General features: G+C 40.6%; 2 protein-coding genes across 9 annotated transcripts in view; one reads left to right on the top strand and one right to left on the bottom strand.

Moving 5' to 3' along the window:
* LOC109199848 (uncharacterized) overlaps positions 1–19,000 on the top strand; it is an 827,125-nt gene that overhangs the window by 694,647 nt on the left and 113,478 nt on the right. The gene's annotated exons all lie outside the window — the stretch shown is intronic.
* On the bottom strand, positions 6,972–17,831 carry mlpha (melanophilin a). Of its 8 annotated transcripts, XM_003459480.4 has the most exons (15): positions 17,553–17,813; positions 16,523–16,636; positions 14,232–14,453; positions 13,836–13,948; positions 13,675–13,719; positions 12,817–12,875; positions 12,640–12,729; positions 12,474–12,570; positions 11,732–11,925; positions 11,389–11,472; positions 11,068–11,304; positions 9,079–9,240; positions 8,854–8,910; positions 7,373–7,415; positions 6,972–7,218 (listed from the first exon to the last, which is right to left on the bottom strand). In XM_003459480.4, exons 2-15 carry the CDS (start codon positions 16,630–16,632, stop codon positions 7,178–7,180), a joined length of 1,554 nt encoding a protein of 517 aa, XP_003459528.1. In that variant the 5' UTR covers positions 16,633–16,636; positions 17,553–17,813; the 3' UTR covers positions 6,972–7,177. The 8 variants fall into 8 exon arrangements, 7 of the variants coding, with proteins under 7 accessions (XP_003459528.1, XP_025754537.1, XP_005465113.1 ...); XR_003214123.1 differs by lacking the exons at positions 16,523–16,636; positions 17,553–17,813 and adding an exon at positions 15,673–16,370 and having other exon boundaries at positions 9,079–9,292; XM_025898752.1 differs by lacking the exons at positions 16,523–16,636; positions 17,553–17,813 and adding an exon at positions 15,673–16,364 and having other exon boundaries at positions 6,972–7,215.

Raw genomic sequence — 19,000 nt, 5'->3', positions numbered from 1 at the left:
GTGACTGCGCCTGCCTTAGGTTGTCCCAGGGTTTCGAGGTGGGATCTTACCCGTCATGGGCTGTCCAGCCTTCCATACTCGCCTGATACGGGGGCCAAGTGGGCACGAGTGCTATGAGGAGAGGGGACACACTGACTCTGGAAATTAAAGGAGTGTAAGCTGCTTCCTTCATTGCCTGGGTGTATTAAACTATCCCACTTCTGATTATTTCCAACAATAATTTCTCCTGTAGCAATTTGTGTACGTGCGTTTTCTATTCATTAATGTAATTGTTAGTTCATGTATTTATTTTCTCGGTCTTTCTCTTTTCTAAAACATGTAATTAATATAATTTTATTACTTTTTCTTAAGACATTCAGTCTCTAATTCCTCTGTTTTCATGCTGCAATGTCTCTCCCCAGCTATAATCAGACTTCCTGTTTGACGCACACACACTCTGAAGTTTGCCTACGCACACACTTTTCTCTCAGACTTCCACTTTTCCACTCACTCTCCTATGTGTTATTATTACTTATTTATTATTTTGTACAAATCACACAGAATCATTCAAATCAAGTACTCACAACATTCACACACTTAGAAGCACTCAAAATACGCTTTCCTAAGAGTATTTTATCAAACATGCTTGCTTAGAATCAGAAAGAGGAAGTAGACAACACTCAGTGCGTCTGTCCTCTTAAAAAAGAAGAGAAATAAACACATATGGGACAATTCTCCCCATCTTAGACAAAATGTGACCTTAAATGTCCGTTTCCAAGTCATGTTCTTCTCTACACACGACTCTTGGCCTCCAGGGCATAAAACTTTGAGCATAATCTTTTACTTTACAAGAACTAGTACTTTACCAGAACCCTCATACTAAGACTGCTATATGTGCACTTCTTTCTTTGACAAAGTTGTATTTTGTATTTTCTTACTCAGCTGTATATAGTATTGGTATTCTATTTCATTCTATTGTATATACTATTCTATTCTACTTTATTTTATTGCATTCCAGTGTTTTCTAATTTCTGCTGCATAACTTTGCACTTTTGCTGTAACAAAACAAATTTCCCACCTGTGGGACTAATAAAGGTCATCTTTATCTTTAACTAGCCCTAATCTAAATCCTGTCTCATCCACTGCTGAAATTCTAGTTCAATGAACACGTGTCGCAGTTTAAAATTAAAAGAGGAAGTAACTCACACCCAAGAACTTTGTGTGTGTGTGTTAATGTCTGTGTCCCTTTAAATGAAAAAAGGTGAACACATGTGGTGAGTTTTCCTCAATTTACACAAAATATGACATTAAATATCCTTTTCTAATTCCTGTTCTTCTTTAAACACCATGAATGACCTCCAGGTCATAACCTTTGGACTTATAACTCTGATATAAGTCCACACAGCACACCAAGCACAGAGAAAATTCAACCTCAGTGCTTCAGAATTCTCCTCAAAATTCAGAAACTGTTTCTGTCATTTATCTCCCCAAGAACTTCATCATATGGACCTCGCCGGGTCCAGTAATCTTCAGCACATGTACCTCACTGGGGCCAGTGAAGATTTAAAAACAGTTTCTTGTCTCAGTTTACCCAGCATTCACTTATCAGATGGACTGCAGCCGATCCATCAATCTCAACACAATTGTGTATCCCCATGTACGCAACTTATTCTTCACCTAGTAATATTTTCAGAATTACTTCAACATGGTAAACATTGATTTTCCTTTAAAATCAACTTACCATTAGAACTCAAAATCACACCTGACTCGATTCTCTGAAATCCTGAGTCAGTTAAACACCTTGTTCAACTCACGGTGTTCTTTTCTCGGGCTCCCTCGTCCGAGCTCACTCTTTTTGCCCCGGCATCTCCCCCGGAATGTTACAAGATCTTCATAGACCCAAAAGTAAGCATATTATTTCCCTAATCAAAAGTGAAGCCGTTCTTCACACAGTAATTCTTAATCCAACAGCCTTTGTGTTTTGAAACTAAAAAGAGGAAGGAACAGCGCCCAATTTAAACTGCGCATGTTGTCACTGAACAACACACACACAGACACAGACCCAGGGTAATTCTTCCTGGATCATTTATCAACGTTCGAACCAACACAGTCCGCATTGATTATTTTCTGGACCTCAGCGGATTCACCAAAATTCATGTGAGTATATCAACCATTCACCGATTTATTTCTTTTCCTCAGACCACCAGATCTGTTACTTCAGCACAATAAACACTGATTTTCCTTCAAAATCAGTTTACCAAGAGCCACAAAACCATTTCTGACTCGATTTTCTGAACTTCTGTGTCACTTAAACATCCTGACAATACCAGGTGTTTTCTGTCGGACCTCCTCGTTCGAACTTAATCCTTTTACTTACAAATAAGCGTCTCCCAAAATGATCCTCTTGATCATTAGCTATTCACCGAGCCCACAACTCTCGGCAACACCACCTGACGTATGCCCACGCCGGAGCTCCTCTTTGAAGTCTCAAAGAGGTACTGGAGTTTGACACTTATTAAACCATAAGCTGACCAATAACTCTTATATTCTTCTTTATTCTTAAACATGCATTGGTCTCTTTTTCTCTTTTACCATGAAATACCATATAACCTTTTAACTCAGTACTGTCTGTTTCTCAAAGTTTCATTATCCTTGCTTCAAAGCTTCTCATTACTTCAACATTACTCATTCATTACTTCAACGTTTTACTTTATTCTCAAGAATTCAGTTTTACCACTACTGCACCAATAGTTAAGATCATCTACTCAGCGAACAGATAATTTAGAATTCAGCCAATTTGCACAAATTTGCTTATTGAACAGGTTTGTGCGTACCTTTTTTAATCTTTTTAGACCGGTCTTCTGTTCGACTCATATCAGATCCAACCTTCGGCCACATTTGTTTTACTGATCGGCTCGCGGCTAACTTGAATTCTCTTAAATCACATATCAACACCTCGGACCCTTCGCGTCCGGTATTTATTCTCTCTTAATAAATCATATATCAACACCTCGGACCTTCGCGTCCGGTATTTATTCTCTTTTTCTCACAATTAAGTGTCTCTCAAAATGATCCTCTGATCATAACCAATTTTAAAACCAAGGTCCCAAGTCTGTGGCAGATGGTCAGTCTGGAGTCCCGCACGCCGACGGACCCTAATGGACGTCTCCAATAGGGAGGGGGTCTCCACCCCTGAACTTGACACTTATAATCCCTTTATTCCTTAATCACAAATCAGTCTCTTTCCTCTCTATTTCCTTAAAACAACATCTCTAGTTACTTTTAGCTCAGTACTGCTTTTTCCGAGCTGACAGTGAATGCAACACTACTCTTAAGTTTCACTTTTCGTTGCAAACAAAGATTTTCGTTTCAAACAAAACTCAAAACAGAGATCAACGGATGACCACTTGACTACCTGTTTTAGAATTATAATCCAATACAGCACAATTTCAGTTTAAGAGGTTTGTGCCTTACCTTTTCGTGGGCCCAATAGTCAAGCAATCACCGTGACGTCTGCCGTTCGATCACCTGATCTGGCCTCGACCTCCGCCGACAACAAACACCTGTACTTCTTTCTGCTGATCTTTAGTTGCCCTGCATCCTCCACCAAATGAAGCGAGATCGATCAACTGCAGATCAGACAACAAACGACGGAGGCTCCAGAAAAGTGCAATCAAACGATGAGTTTATTGACAACGGAGAACAACCATCAGCATATGGCTTATTTGCTCTGACAAAAATACACTGGGTTCTGGTTTTATAGCATAGAGGATCACACCCCCACATACACGTCAATACAGATCAAAAATACATTGTGTACAGTCATTGTTTACAGACAAGGGTACATCTTGTACATCTTAATAACTATAAACAGACATATAACTTCTCTTTTTGATAACACCTTCCTTTTAAGGTAATAACTTCAAGCTTCAGGGCCTCTAAGGGCTAATAATGGACCCTCGTCCTCAATCTCTAAGTAGACTGAATTGGCGCAGGTCTCAAATAAGAAGCAGAAGACACTTGGGCCTTCGCTCAGGCCTGCTACTAGATTTATGTGTATTGTAAGCATGCATGCAATTAACCTGCTATGTTCTCATCTTCCCTCAACATGTATCACCTGGACACTCTCACCAGTGAAGCTTAAAACCCTCTTGGATAGAACATCAACTCTAAACAAGCACAGATATGCAATGTGTATAAAATGATCATAACTACACCTGTAAATAGAAAGGTCAATGTGATGACAAACATATTCAATGCAATATGAACCCTGTAAGAAATATTACTGATAAAATAATACTGTAAAACATGTTCTTAATGCATTTATCAAAAGGCAGAGTATATGGCAGCAATAAAAGAATCTCTAAATCCCAACAACTGCTTCATTAATCTGAAGGTTGAACACACTGATGATAAAGAATTCTGTAATTTTCTCATGAATACATAAAATAAGTTAAAAAATCTGAATTGATTTGATGTTTTATCGATCATAAAGACAAATGCAGATCAAATATTATCAATAATCAAAGAAACTAAATATGTTAAACTCTAAATGTGATCAGTTCTTATGATCAGTACCATTCATCCAGACAATCAATACATGGATCACATAAGAACAGGGTTTGACTTTAAACTTTATTGATCGTATCAGCAGTGATACAAACAGAAGTCCAATAAACAGCTGACCAAAGACTATAGAAGCTCAGTGGTGCCAGAATTAAACACAAATGTAAAAAGTGAATTGTCTGTCTGAGCCAATAAAAGTGCATCAGAGAAGATTAAGTTTAGAAATGTTTTTAAAGTTAATAGATTTTATTTTAAAATAACGTTTTTATATCTGTCATCTGTCAGTCACCAAAAGTTGATTCTGTTTATCTGGGCTTAGCATTTTCAGTGGGAGAAACGTTTCGTCATCCAATTAACTTCTTCAGTCTCAGCTGACTGCAGGTTTCCCCAATCTTATAAACATTACATTTGTATAATGACTGAAACCAGCCCACTAAATGAACACTGGTCTGGGAGGTCAGTTCCTTCATCATAATTATGCAAATTCTAATGACCATTGATCAACAATCACTGATCAAAGCCCACTGATCAATGGCCATGAGTACCATTCACAGAGAGTTGGGAAATGGCTGCAATCAGCACTGTAAGATGGTGACGGATGTACCCTTAGGCCCCCTCCTCGATTCAGAGATGGTCTTTCCCTTTTCACGTAAATGGCCTCCTTGACTCCGTGCTCAAACTAGCGTTCCTCCCTGTCCAGGATGTGTACATCCTCATCGTTGAAAGACTCTCCACTGGCCTGTAGGTGTAAATAGACTGCAGAGTCCTGGCCTGACGAGGTGGCTCTTCTGTGTTGTGCCATGTGCTTCGCCAAAGGTTGTTTGGTTTCCCCGATTTATAAATCCTTCCAATCCTCCTGGCACTTAACAGTGTACACTATGTTACTCTGTTTGTGTCGGGGGACCCAACCTTGGGGTGGACCAATATTTGACGCAGCGTGTTTTGGCGTTTAAAAGCCACAGAGACATGGTGTTTCGAAAAAATGCATCTCAACTGCTCCGATACTCCTGACACATACAGGATCACTACGAGTTTTCGCCTAGGCAGTGGTTGTCCTTCTCTCCTGGATCAGCTAGAGCTTTCTTTAGGCGCCTTCCCAGCTTTGATAAAAGTCCAGCTGGGATAACCATATTTTTTCAGGAACTTCTTGGTGTGATGTTCTTCTGCTTCCCTGGCCGCTGTTTCTGTGGGGATGGTGTTCGCTCTATGTTGTAGTGTCCTGATGACACCCAGTTTATGCTCAGATGGATGATGAGAGTCAAACCTTAAATACTGATCCGTATGCGTTTACGGTACACATCAACTTTTAGATGTCCCCTATTACTGATGGAAATCTCACAGTCTAAGAAAGCTAACCTGCCACTTTTCATATCCTCCCTGGTGAATTTGATGTGTTGGTCCATCGAGTTAATGATCCATGAATGGTGTACATCCTGAGATTTGATTTTCACCCAGGTGTCATCAACATACCTGAACCAATGACTTGGTGGTGTTCCAGGGTAGGATAGAAAAGCCTTCTTTTCCAGTTCTTCTATGTACAAATTGGCCACAGTGGGTGAAACTGGGAAACACAGGGCACACCCATGTTTCTGCCTCTAGTACTGACCCTTGTATGTGAAATAGGTGGAACACACAGTTCAAACACACTTGGTCGATGCTGAGAGTGGTCCTGTTGCTGAGGTTGGTGTCATCCTGTAATCTCTTACAGACTACCTCCAACGCTTCCGTGACTGGGATCCAAGTGAAAAGAGATGTAACATCGTACGAGACCATGGTTTCATCTGCCTCCATAATGACATTTCTCACCTTCTCAACAAAATCCAAGTTGTTCTGGATGTGGTGTTCAGAGCTGCCTACCTTCGGGTTGAGGATCGAAGCCAGAAACTTTGGGTTGTTATAGGTGACCGAGTTGATTATACAGACAATCGGTCTTAAAGGTGCACCTTTTTTAAGTATCTTTGGTAAACCATATAGACTTGGTGTAGATTCCCCTGGGTATAGCCTGTGGTATGAGGTCAGGTCAATAGCATTGTTTTGTTCTAACTGCTTCAGAGAGTCTTTCACCCTCTTCCTGTAGCCACTTCCTGGGTCTTGTTTCAGGGGCTCATATGTATTTTCGTCACTGAGCAGTGACAAAATTTTCTCATGATAGTCTTTCTGGTTTATCAATACTGTGCACCTGCCGTTGTCTGCCGGAAGGATGATAATGTTGTTGACATTACTAAGTGATGTGAGTGCCTTCCTCTCCTCCATGCTGATGTTGGATGCTGGGGGCTTTGCATTGCTGAGACAGGCCAAAACCTTGTCAGTGTTGAAATGAAATATTTTGGATTTATACATTTTTAAACATTTTCATGTTACTTCATTTCCATGTAATTCTGTCCAGCTGCCTCTGAGCTTCAAAGAAATATTGTAATGGTTCTACATTTGAATATTCATTTAGTACTTTATTCATGTACTTTTTCATGTTTTCTCATATTTTGTCTAAATCAACCAGCTGTAATCGTGTGTTATGTTTCTAACACAAAAGCAGCAGCAGTTACAGATAAAAGTTGCTCTTTAAGTGTTCAGTCTGATGAAGGCTTCATGAGGAAGAGGAGCGAGCAGCAGCTTCTGAAGGTGTGTTTCTGCGTCAGAACATGTTGCTGGATTTCAACTGAGTGCCGTTAGCTTCTGAAACAAGAAATGATCATTAACACAGTTCTTCACTGTTAACGAACACGCATCACAACTATTTAATGCCATCTGTTGGTCTGGAACGTGACTGTAACATGTTTTAGCTTCTTCACTTTAAACGTGCAGAAAGCAGCGTGAGTTTGTTTCTTACTCTGAAAATCCTGAGTCGACTTTTTCCTCTGAGTTCCTGAAACCTGCAAACAAACATGGAAGTTTTTCACTTAGTCCTGAGTGATGTCAGAAAAAAAGTGTTTCCATGCAGCTAACATGGCATCCAGTCAACCGTCTACCTCTGAAAACCAAAACCCGCAGTTCCTCTGACGTCCACTAGAGGCTCCAGCAGTGACTCAGTCCTCATAGATTCCCATGTTAAAATGTCCAACATGTTTACAATGTGCTATAGCTCACACAAATCAGCTTCACCTGAACCAGACCTCTGCACTGTGTTTGTGCTGTTGGAGCATTTTGGTGACCTCATGTGACCAATAGTATGGCTGCTGTGAGGTTACTGTACTAACAGACCATCCAAGAAGGGTGAGGTCCAGTTCTGCAGAGTGAAATTCTGGGATTACTTTTTGGACTGATAACCAAATTAGCCAGCATTAGCACATAACTTAGCACTCTACAGTGGTCCCTCGCTATATCGCGGTTCACTTTTCGCAGCCTTGCTGTTTTGCCGATTTTTTGGGGGTGCAATTTTGCATGCTGTTTTTTTTTTAAAAAAACAGCGCATTGTGTTCTGCGTCCTGATTGGCTGTAGACCAGTGTCAATTAATCTCCTGCCGTGTCTCCTGTACAGTACAGAATGCGTTCAACTTGTCAAATTTACATAAATCTTTGATCACTAGCAGAAGACCCAACGATATTTTAATGCTTTTCAGCATACTTTATTATTTCACTATGATTGCTGTACACACTCGGCTGCAGCTCTCCTGCTGCCAGCCGCACACATCACCCACAATAACAACACTCCCACTCAGGACCCAGTACTACTCATGCAGAGCGGCGTGATGAGCTGATGCAGCTCCAGTGCATCGGCTTCTCCTGCAGCCGTGTCACATGTATGTTTCTTTTCTCCCCAACGAATACAACAATGTCAACAAAACGTTTTGCACTGTCAAAGGCACCTGCGGGTGTCATTGGTTTCATTCTATAATACTGGACTTTTTTTTTCTACGAAGGTTTGAACTTTAAGAATGTTTAAACAAGAGAGAAAAGTGTGAAAATGTTCGTGCCTGTCTAAAACAAGTGTATAAAGCATGTAGGGAAGGGTTTTACAGCCTTAAAACATCTATAATAACTGTAAAAAATAAAGTTGGCTACTTTGAGGATTTCACCTATCGTGGGTTATTTTTGGAACGTAACCCCCGCAATAAACGAGGGACCATTGTACCCTCTTGTCCAAATATGGTCACCTCTGGAAACAAAAAACCAAGATGGCAGGAACAAAAACACAAACACACAAAGGTTTTAAAATGTTCAGAAGCCAAACAGAGAAAGGACAATGGTTATATCTTCTTTATTCTCTCATTTCTCGACCGTCTAACAGCTAAAACCCAATAACTTTTTTATTTGTTCCTGTGAGTGAGAACACGTTAATGTAACCTTGACATCATTTCCTCACACACTGACCTTCTTCTTGGATCCGGCGGCGCTCAGAGCAGCGATTTTACTCTCAATATCAGAAACCTGCAGATGGAACAAACATAAAGGGAAACTGTTGTGTTTGCTTATTAAAAACAGGAAGAGTTGAAAAGTTTCCTGTAAGTAAGAAATCTGTGTTTATTCCAGTATCAGCCATTTTGTTCCTAGACGCTGCGTAAACATGACCATGTCCATCCAGAGCCATCGACCCACCTCGCTCTCAGCACTCTGGACTCTGGCGGCGGTCAGTGCCACCACGTCCTCAAGCTCTGACAGTTCTGAGTCCGTTGTCCCTCCAAACTGATTCTTGGCGCTCTGCTCGAGCTGCCGCAGCTTCGACTCCAGCTCATAGGACTGACCGGCCGTGATGTACACCTGGACAGGTAACAGGACAGACCCCTGGGTCAGCTGACACGCCTCCAGACCACTGAGAATGATGATGATGGTGATGAAGACAGGTCTGAGTATCAGTGAAACACACTGGTTCTCTGACTGACTCAATCACTGAACAGGTAACAGGAGAAGACCTGGTCTCAACGGTCTCATCAGAGGATAAAGAGTTCAGTCATGAGGATCTTTACATCATGACATGATGACCTGATGATGATGAAACTAGAAAAACATCTCTTATTTTGTATACTTTCTCAGCCATTTTTACTGATAACTTTAAGGCTGTTGGGCAATAATGAGCATAGACCTAGTTTTACCAACTGTTCTGGGGCATGTTTCAAATGATTATGTAACCTTTTCCTAAATCTAGAACTGCTGTAACTGGACTCAAACTGGACTGTGACTGGACCCAGTGTGTTTGACCGACACCAGCCCTGTCGCTGATGGACGGACACACAGCAGCCGGGAGGGTTAAAGCCAGTCCAGACATTTCCATCATGCTTCGGACGAGGCGGAGGGTTGGGTTTCAGGGACAATGAGGCGTGCAGTTCATGTTGGAGGCTTACATTTTCCTCAAGTTCCCTGAACGCATCATCGGCCTGCTTTACGTCAGTGCCTACTAAGTGGGACCTGTCGATCGGCTCTGAGAGGCCGTACTCGACCATAGCGTTTTCTGTGGCATTAATGGTTCTCAGGACCTCAGTGGTGAGGTCACAGAGGGCGGCGGCAGTCGATCTCTGAAAGCCATGTAGAGGGACAGATGTTAGCAGCTGGAAAACAACATCCCATCCTGCAGCAGCTACCGGGCTGGATGCCCCACAGCACCACAGCGTGTCTTGTGTCTGACTTGTGTCTCTGGGAGGTCATGTTGCGATTAAAAAGGACTCTGCCCATAAAAAAAAACCTGTCTACATTTAAATGTGGTGCACACCTTTTGTTCCTAAAATGGTGGCATGTGTTTCAGACAGACCTGACCACAGTGTTAAAAACTATCCTGCTCATTCCCCAGCTATGATTCAGAGACAGACGAAGAGGTTTCCCAACACTCAGTGCTTTTACAGATTTCTCCTCCTGTTTGGTGTCACATGACTGAGCAGAGGTTTAGTTTTCAGGTAAACACCTGTACAGGTGAGGGGTCCGTGTGGTCCAGGCAGGTAGCTGCTGAGCTTCACAGTAACAGTAACCTAACAGACAGCTGTTAGTCAATGCAGGAGGCAGCAGGTTAGTGAGGACTAGTCCGTGATGCATCAGAAAGAGTTCTCCTCCATCAGGAGGTCAATGGACGTCTAGTCTGTAGACCTGGGTTTACTAGGACAGGAACCACACCTCTTTCTCATGATTTTTTTTTGTCACGGATGGAATGAGAAAACCAATGGGAAGTTTAGAGAAATATTCAGTATTTTCAGGAGTGGAGCTCTTTATGAGGACAAAAACATGAGAATGAAGAAGAAACATGGTATTCAGACCCATTATAGATGGAGTAAAAAAGCTTTTTGGGGGAGAAGCCAAGCCATGCTGTAGAAACACTGAATGTATCACACATGGGAACCTGGATGTTTATGAGACATCAGACAAAATAAAGAGTTAAGAAACCTTTTAGACTTTTTTGTTCTTTGAAAACAAGGTTAAAAACAAATATGTCATTAAATGAGTGTGCACTGATCCAAAAGTGAGGTTTTTATAGCTGAAGCACGAGAAATTTGAACATCGGATCCATTGGTGGTCTGAGAAACCTCCAGGTTCCCATTCTCTGGATTTATGGGTTGGAATTCAATGAATTCTGTAAACAGTGGACTGAATCGGTCTTCCTACCTTCTGAGCCTCAGTGGGCATCTCATCACTGGATGAGCTCAGTTCTTTGTCCTTCCGGGAGTTCAGAGCGATCGCTGGGCCACCCTTCAGTCTGGTCAAACCTTTACCCACAGAGAAGGACTTCTTCCCAGCCTCGTCATCTGATGACGGGCCCTTATCACTCAGGTTCCCCGCCAGCTCACTAAGCTTCCTTCTCAGTTTCTCCTCCTCATTCTGAGCTGATGGATTTGATGCCTGCTGTAAAACAAAGTTACAGGATGTTTGTACTGACTGGTTTCAGGACATGATCTCACATTATCCCACATCATCATCTCACCTCACCTCGTTTACACCAGGCGTAATCTTTTCCTCCAGGCGGCTCAGCAGAGTCTCGATGGCTGACATTCGTTTGCTCAGTTCATTTATCTGCAATGTAAAATCAACATGAACAGCAAGGAGACAATTTTGTATGACAGAAAGACTCCATGTCAGTTTTCATTAACAATATCTCCTGGTTCTTTATGGCTAAGATTATACGGACTGGAACTTGTTTATACAAAATACCATGAAGAAGAAAAAAAGACAAAACATAGAATTAAAACAGGTTTTCCAAGAATCAAGAGAAGAAAATCCAATGTTTATGCAAACAAAACTTAATTTCCAGGGACTGGTTGATTGTCCTTACCGGCGGGGCTTGTCCCAGGTTCTCCTGGGAGGAGGTTCTACTGCCCCTTCGGCGGTGGGGTGGTTGTTGGTACATCTGCGGGTACCTCTGGTACTCTTCCTCGTCTGATGTGTCAACGTACTGCTGCCGAGCCACCGACGAGGTGATCTTGGACAGAGAGCGAGTCCGGACCATCCGATTCTCTCCGTTGTCATCTGATAACAAACACAGAAACACTCAGGTGGATGCAGACCTACAAAGATGGACAGGTAAGTAAAAGCATTCAGGTAAATGTACATGTTGGAGATAAAAAGCAGCATGTCGGACATCCAAAGTAGAAATTTTATCTAAACCTGGTAATAAGTAAAAGTTCTGATTAGTTATCTTATCCAGTATGACAGGCTTGTTTTGAAGGCCTCTGCTTTAAGTTTAAAAAAGTTTAGATGTGATAAATCCGTGAAACAAAAGCTGTGATACCTCCAACAGACACCAGGTGGAGCCCCAGTGACAACAGCTACAGGACAAACAGTATTTCCATTTATTCCCACATTTCCACAGTTTTCACAGCTGAATGTTGTTTATGGTTACTCCCAGAAGTTTTCTGTGGGAAGGTAAATCATGGTGGACAGACTCTGTGTGCCCCAGTAACCCCCATATAGACCTCAGTGGTTTTAATAGTTTATTTTGTTGGAGATGTGAAATTGGTTGTGTATTTCGGGACTTGCACCACATTGCTGGAAGAGCGGTATGCTGGTATACTGACCAGGTCTCATGGCGTATCGGTCCAGGCTCTTCCTGCGGTTTCCTCTGTGGCTGTAATGGTCGTAGTCCACGTCATTCCTATAGTACCGATCATCCTGCTGAATCCAAAGTTACACACACGGTTTTAGATCTCTTTTTTATGTTTGCTTTTCATAACTTTGACTTACCTGCACAGACGGACGCCGTGAGTGAGGCAGATAATCCTCATTGTCAAAGTCCATAGGATGAACAGACAGCAGACGTTTGTTCTTCCTCATCTGAAAACACATCACATTAGGCCTGAATGTGGATTGTTTCATAAAACAGACGTAACATCACATCTTTATCACTTTTATGTTTATTACCACTTTGTAGCGCTGACCCTCGAATTCTCCTTGATCATCCTCATTGCCATTATATGCGTCTGAAAATGCAACGTGTTTTGTCATTATTCTGTCCAGTTTTAGTTTTAGATGATGCTCCTGTGGAACCATTTGATCCCACAATTAATTTTGAACAGTGCTTTATAAAAAAGCAAATCATTAGTAATGTGTACACATTTGTATGTATACCACTTGGTTAACTGGAGTTCCACAAGGTTCTTTACTAGGACCAAATCTGTTCACATTATACATGTGAATAGACATATATTTTCAGTGCTATGCAGATGACACACCCAGATTACCCTCCGAGGCTCCTGACTACTGTAGCCATAATGCTCTGACAATACATCAAGCGTTGCAGCTTCGCAGCTTACCAAAGTCGTGCTAAAACATTTTTGATAGATTTTAGAGTTCAGTTCAGTAAGCACAACCAGAATTCATACATAAGGCGCACCGGATTATAAGGCACACTGTTGATTCTTGAGAAAATAAACGATTTTAAGTGCGCCTTATAGTGCGGAAAGTACGGTAGTTAAACTGCAGGAATGTCTTAAAGACCTGGATGACCTCTAATTTTCTGGTAGTCATTGTACTTTCTAGTACTCTACTCTCTACTCTAAGCCTTTGAGCCGACGTTCCTTTGATTGGCTAAGTCCTGGAAGCCTGGCTTTGTTCAGCGAGTCTTAGCTTTGGACCGGCAGCTGTTATCTTTACATGATTAATTTGAACCTTTGCCCATAGTTACCAGGAACATTTGACAGTAACATTTAAATAGCACAGTAAATGGGAAGAAAATTTCCAATTGAAATCTGTTAATAGTAAAACATTTAAGAAACTCACGATTGTGGACATCCGGCATACTCTGGGTGTCATCATCACGCCCACCTGAAGCACCAACACAAGTTTTCTGTTAGCGTGTAACCTCAATAAAACCCTAAAAACCCTAAAAAGCTCACAGTTGACTCATTATCTCAGAATTCTTTAACATCAGGCAAACTCACCTTCTCCGTTCAGCCTCTTGTACAATGACCTCATCACTTTGGCGCTACCAAAGCGCTTGAAACGGTTTCTCACGTTGTCATGGTACCAACCCAGAGTCCCGATCTTGAGCACCCTGAACAACACAAGTGCAGAATATAGAGAATATAATAAACATCTACCCTACCATTTGATTATTCCTATGGGAGTAAAGGATAGGATAATTATAAGCCAGAAGGCTTCAGCCTATTCCTTTTTCGGTTACTGTTTGATTGAGTACTTTTATGTAAAATGATAATCTGTTGTTGTTGTTGTTGACCGAAATAAATATTTCACCATCACCATAAAAGACACTACCATAACCACCAACTAACTCTGAGCTAACGCTGACGCAGTGCTCTCTGGTGCTGGAGGCTCACCTGTTCATGCGGCAGTTGTCGCACACCCAGCCGTGCTCCTTCTTGTTGTAGCGGCTGCAGGACTTGCAGGTGTACATGCGACAGTCCAGACACTGGCGTTTGCTGTTGACCAGGAACTTGAAGGGCTGCAGGCAGCGGATACACAGCGAGTCGGACAAGTTGCTCTGAGAGCCCAGCAGCTCTCGTTTTGAGTCCTCCTTCTCTATCTTATTCTTCAGCTCACTGCAAAAGACATGAAAAGATAGTCACAGAGTTCATCACGGAGTAGGGACCTCGAGGTTTGGAAACTTCAGCAAAAATAACTGCAGCTTCCCAAACAAATATAACAAATTAAAATAGATTTCATAAAATTAGAACACTCTGACCAATCCAAGGAATGCACAAAAGACTAAAACCATAACAGAGGACTTCTTGATGAATTTTGAGGATCTGAAGGAAGAGCTGATGATGACGATCTGGAAGATCAAACGCTAGAAACAAAAGCGTTGACATTTTGTTTCTCAAGAACAGTGTGGCGATGGATTTGCTTTTCAGAACAAAGAGTAGGTAAATCTGTGTTTGAGATGTTTGAACATCAACCTGATTGAATGAAGATCTAGGCACAAACCAAACATAGCCAGAGTAAAGCACCAAAGGATCAAACCTCAGCAGCATGCTCCACAAAAACGAGTTACCTCTCTGAAAGGTCGGCTGATGCCAAATATCCAAAGCTCCAGATTACAGGGTGCAAACAACAACTCAAATTCCACTCCAGGTGATCTTATAGAAACCTTGAGCTGACAGATAGACAGCTAGAATAAAAAACAAAGGAAGAAGAACCAGAACCAAGAAACTGATTCCCTCTGGAGACGGAGCTACAATGGACTGTTTTAAGGCACACGGGTGAAGGTATTAATTATAAAACTGATCAAGAAACCAATGTGAGAGTTTGGTTCTTTACATTTTCACAGAGAACAGAGGGAACAGCAGTCATAAAGAAGATAAATGACCAATCTGTGACTCACACACAGCCCCTCAATGACTGGCTCTGAAGGAATCATGTGTTATCCCTGCTTCATGTGATCCATCACTTAAACAAATGTCCACATGCAGGCCCACCAGCCTTAGACAGAGAACCATGGAGGGGCTGAGCCACAAAAACCTTGAGAGCATGCGACGACCACGACTCGACTTCTGTTTAGAGTTGGACCATCCCTCTGTGTTCTGCTGTTCATCTGGTGCTGGGTCACAGGAACAGGAACGGAGAGACCTCCCTCTCCACAGCCACCTCGTCTAGCTTATCTGGAGGAACACAGAGGCCTTCCCAGGCCAGCACAAGGACCTAATCTTTCCTGCTGTCTCGGATCTACATCAGGCCTGCTCCTACCGGTAGGAGCTGGCAGCGTGCTCCTTATGAACCTAACTCTAGTCCAAATCCCTCCCAAAAGTCTGAACTCCTCACCTGTCCAGTTCATCTGTCCACAGTATAAAAAAAAGTCTTCTTATAGATTTCATTTTGGCTTCTTTCATAGTTTTAAATGTTGAATTCTGATCAGTTTTTATTGATTTCTCGGTTTGATTTGAACGCTTGTTCAAGGATGAAGATGACATGTTCCTGATGATTTCTCTCCAGTCATGAGTCCCTGTGTGGCTGATCCCTCCCCCCTATTTGGAGGAGACACAGAGTGTCTTTGTGAGGTGACTCCATGTGACCGGGGCGTGATCGAGTGCAACAACAACAACGTCTTTCACGCTGGAATTCCTGCAGACTTCACATGAACAAAAACAGCTCAAACTCCGGGACTCACACAACGTTTAGTTTCAGAGTCACAGAGAGAAAGTTTAAGAAAGTCTGGGGTTTATCTGAGACTTAAAAATATCAACTCTGAGAGGAAAACATGCCAAAAACAGCTCAAAATTCACTGAGGGAATGTCTGAAGTTCATTTCAGTTTCTTTGTTTTTACTGTGTTTACTTTTGTTTCACTGATCTGGCAACATATTTGATTTTTGATGAGTTTTAAAAAGGACTTAATTCACTCTCTGATTCTTTTTACATTGATTTATTTTTGATTTGCCTGTTTTTTCCCGTTTTTTCAAAAACACTGAATACATACAATATTCAAACTTCCATTAAAATGTGCAGAAGCTTCAAATGTTTTTTTTTTTTTTATTTCTGCAGCTTTTATGTAAGTATTTTCTGTGTGCTGTTATTAATGCTGATATTTCAGCTTCAGTTTGAAAAACATCCTGAAACTTTAGTAATGTTCCTGATATTTGTACATGAAAACTCTCTGAGTGTGGAAACCAGTACCTGAGCCTCTCCTCTTCTTTCTTGCGGAGGTTGAAATCTCGTTGAATCACCTCCCAAACATGTTTGGCCTCTTCGTCCGTTAGACGGGAAAGATCCAGCTTACGCTCCATGACACTAAAAGAATCAATCAATCAATCAATCAATCAAAAAAACAGTCAATCAAACAGTCATATGAGGTGGCAGTTGTGGAGTTCCTCGGGGTTTCGTTGTTGGTCCTCTGCTTTTAGTAACAAGGTTTTCTTTTTTTTTCTTTTGAAAAACTCCAAGAATAGATGTAAATAGATGTAACAAATAACTGTATAACTTTGAATTTAATATAAATGTTTTTCACCCTGATCAGTGGCAGTAATCATCTGTTATGGATCCACCTTTTTTTTTTTTTTTTTTTTTTTTTTTTTACAGCAGGGGTGCCAGCAGCTTTATAGCTTTAAAAATGATCAGGTCCAAATGATCTGCCTACATTACAAAATGATCAATATATAGCTACTTATAGATATATTTAATTAAACAATACATGTCATGTGATCTGCCCACGATACCTTTGTGAGCTGCGGGTGGATCATGATCGACAGAGTCGGAGGTGTTTGTGGATTTATTATCATGGTTTTTCTAAAACTTATAAATAATCAGATTTGGAGATGTCCAGCTGCTGAAGTCTCTTTTACTTTGAAACATATGATATGAACATGGTTCAGTGTCAGCTGCTGCTCTGTCACCACACCCACAAACTAAATCCCACTAAATTTAAACTTCAATCTGCAAAAATATTTACAGTAAAAGACTTTCAAAATAAAGGTCTACCGGGCTAAAAACAACATTAATTTACTGTTTATGTGCCTTCAGAATAAAACAGTATGCAGTTAAATAAAGACAAGTCAGTGAGCGCTGTGTGGTCTGTGATGTGTCGTGTGAGACAGAGGCTTCGTTCAAAGCTCAGATTAGATTTAAAAACTAATTTGTTTAAACTCTGATGAATTTAATAAAGTTCATAAATGAGATTACAATTTAGTGAAAAACAGCAAAAACTCACCCGGTGTGTGTGTGTGTCTGCAGCTTGATGATGAGATGAGCGAAACTGAACTGAGAACATCAGCTGATCACATGACTCACCTCTTGACACACACACACACACCCACATTCACACACACACACACACACACACAAACACTGTAACACGGCTGCAGGCTAAACTCTGAAAAACCAAATCAGACGTCCACAGTGAAGACGACAAACATCCAGGGACACAAACTGAAATTAAAAGTGTGACAAGTGTGAAGCATTTAGAGTCAAAGCTCAATTTGTCCAACAGCAGGTCATGAGACCTGAGATCATTTGACATCAACAAACGCTCAGTGAAGACTTTTATTCTGACACTGAAGATGTGACTGAACACACATTAGATATTAAGACTTAATAAAATACTTTTATACCTACAGATGAACACTGTGAACGAGATAATAAATACAAAGAAATAATTGCATGAACTTGAGTGTATTTATCTTTATTAATAATAAATGTGACTGTAAGCCACTTACGAACATAAATACACATGACGTGGAGAGAATCTGATAATGTTGTTGATAATAATTTAATGTCTTATAACATGATGTCATAAAATCACAAGGAAAATGTTTTTTTCCCAAATAAAAAGTTTATTTTCAGACTTTATGAGACAATAAATCCACTCCTGGGCTTTTATTTTGACATTAACGGGATAAGTGATGTAGTTATGGGTTGAGGGTGAGAACATTTAAAAGGTAAGTGTGATGTTTTTGTGAAACTATAAAAATCAGCTGTTTAAAGGAAGCCGTTTAAAACATTAAAACTTATTCCTGGGCTTTTATTTTTGGCAAGTGGGTTATTGTGATTTAAAGTATCCTGTCGGTAATACTCGGAAAAAATGTTTTAAAAAGTGAAAAAGCTTGAGTCTAAATGAAAAAAGAGTTTTGATTTAAGCTGATAACTGTTTTAATATTTTAAAAAATAAAAATGAAATGTCTTGAAAGCAAAAAAAAATTTAAGTAAATAAAACTGTTGACCTTTAAAAATATAACAGGAAAAATTTACTGTGAACCTTGAATCAGGCTGTAATTTTCTTAAAACCAACAGTAAATATTTTGTAATATTTGAACTGTAATTAAAAATGATTTAAGCTTTTAAAAACAAACCATTGTTATTTATGCAGCAGTGAAAAACAATCATAGCTGACACAAAGTGTTGCACACTGGAATGACATAATAAAAAAATATAGAAGATAAAAATAAAAAACATCAAAAATGTCAAAGAAAAAACAAAAAGAAACAACAAACAAAGATTCACTGCAGTGTGTGAGTGTGATCACAGGGGGGCAGTGTCTGTTTGAGAATCATCCTCTGATCTGCTCTGATTGCAGTTTTAATGATTACACTTTGTTTGTTTGTTGCCAGTCAGCTGATCGCATCATGGAGACAAATAAAGGGATTTATTTATGATTGATAG

Source organism: Oreochromis niloticus, linkage group LG15 (assembly GCF_001858045.2).
Source record: "Oreochromis niloticus isolate F11D_XX linkage group LG15, O_niloticus_UMD_NMBU, whole genome shotgun sequence".
NCBI lineage: Eukaryota > Metazoa > Chordata > Actinopteri > Cichliformes > Cichlidae > Oreochromis > Oreochromis niloticus.
Note: the sequence above shows the minus strand (reverse complement) of the source record. Positions and strands in the feature narration are given on the sequence as shown.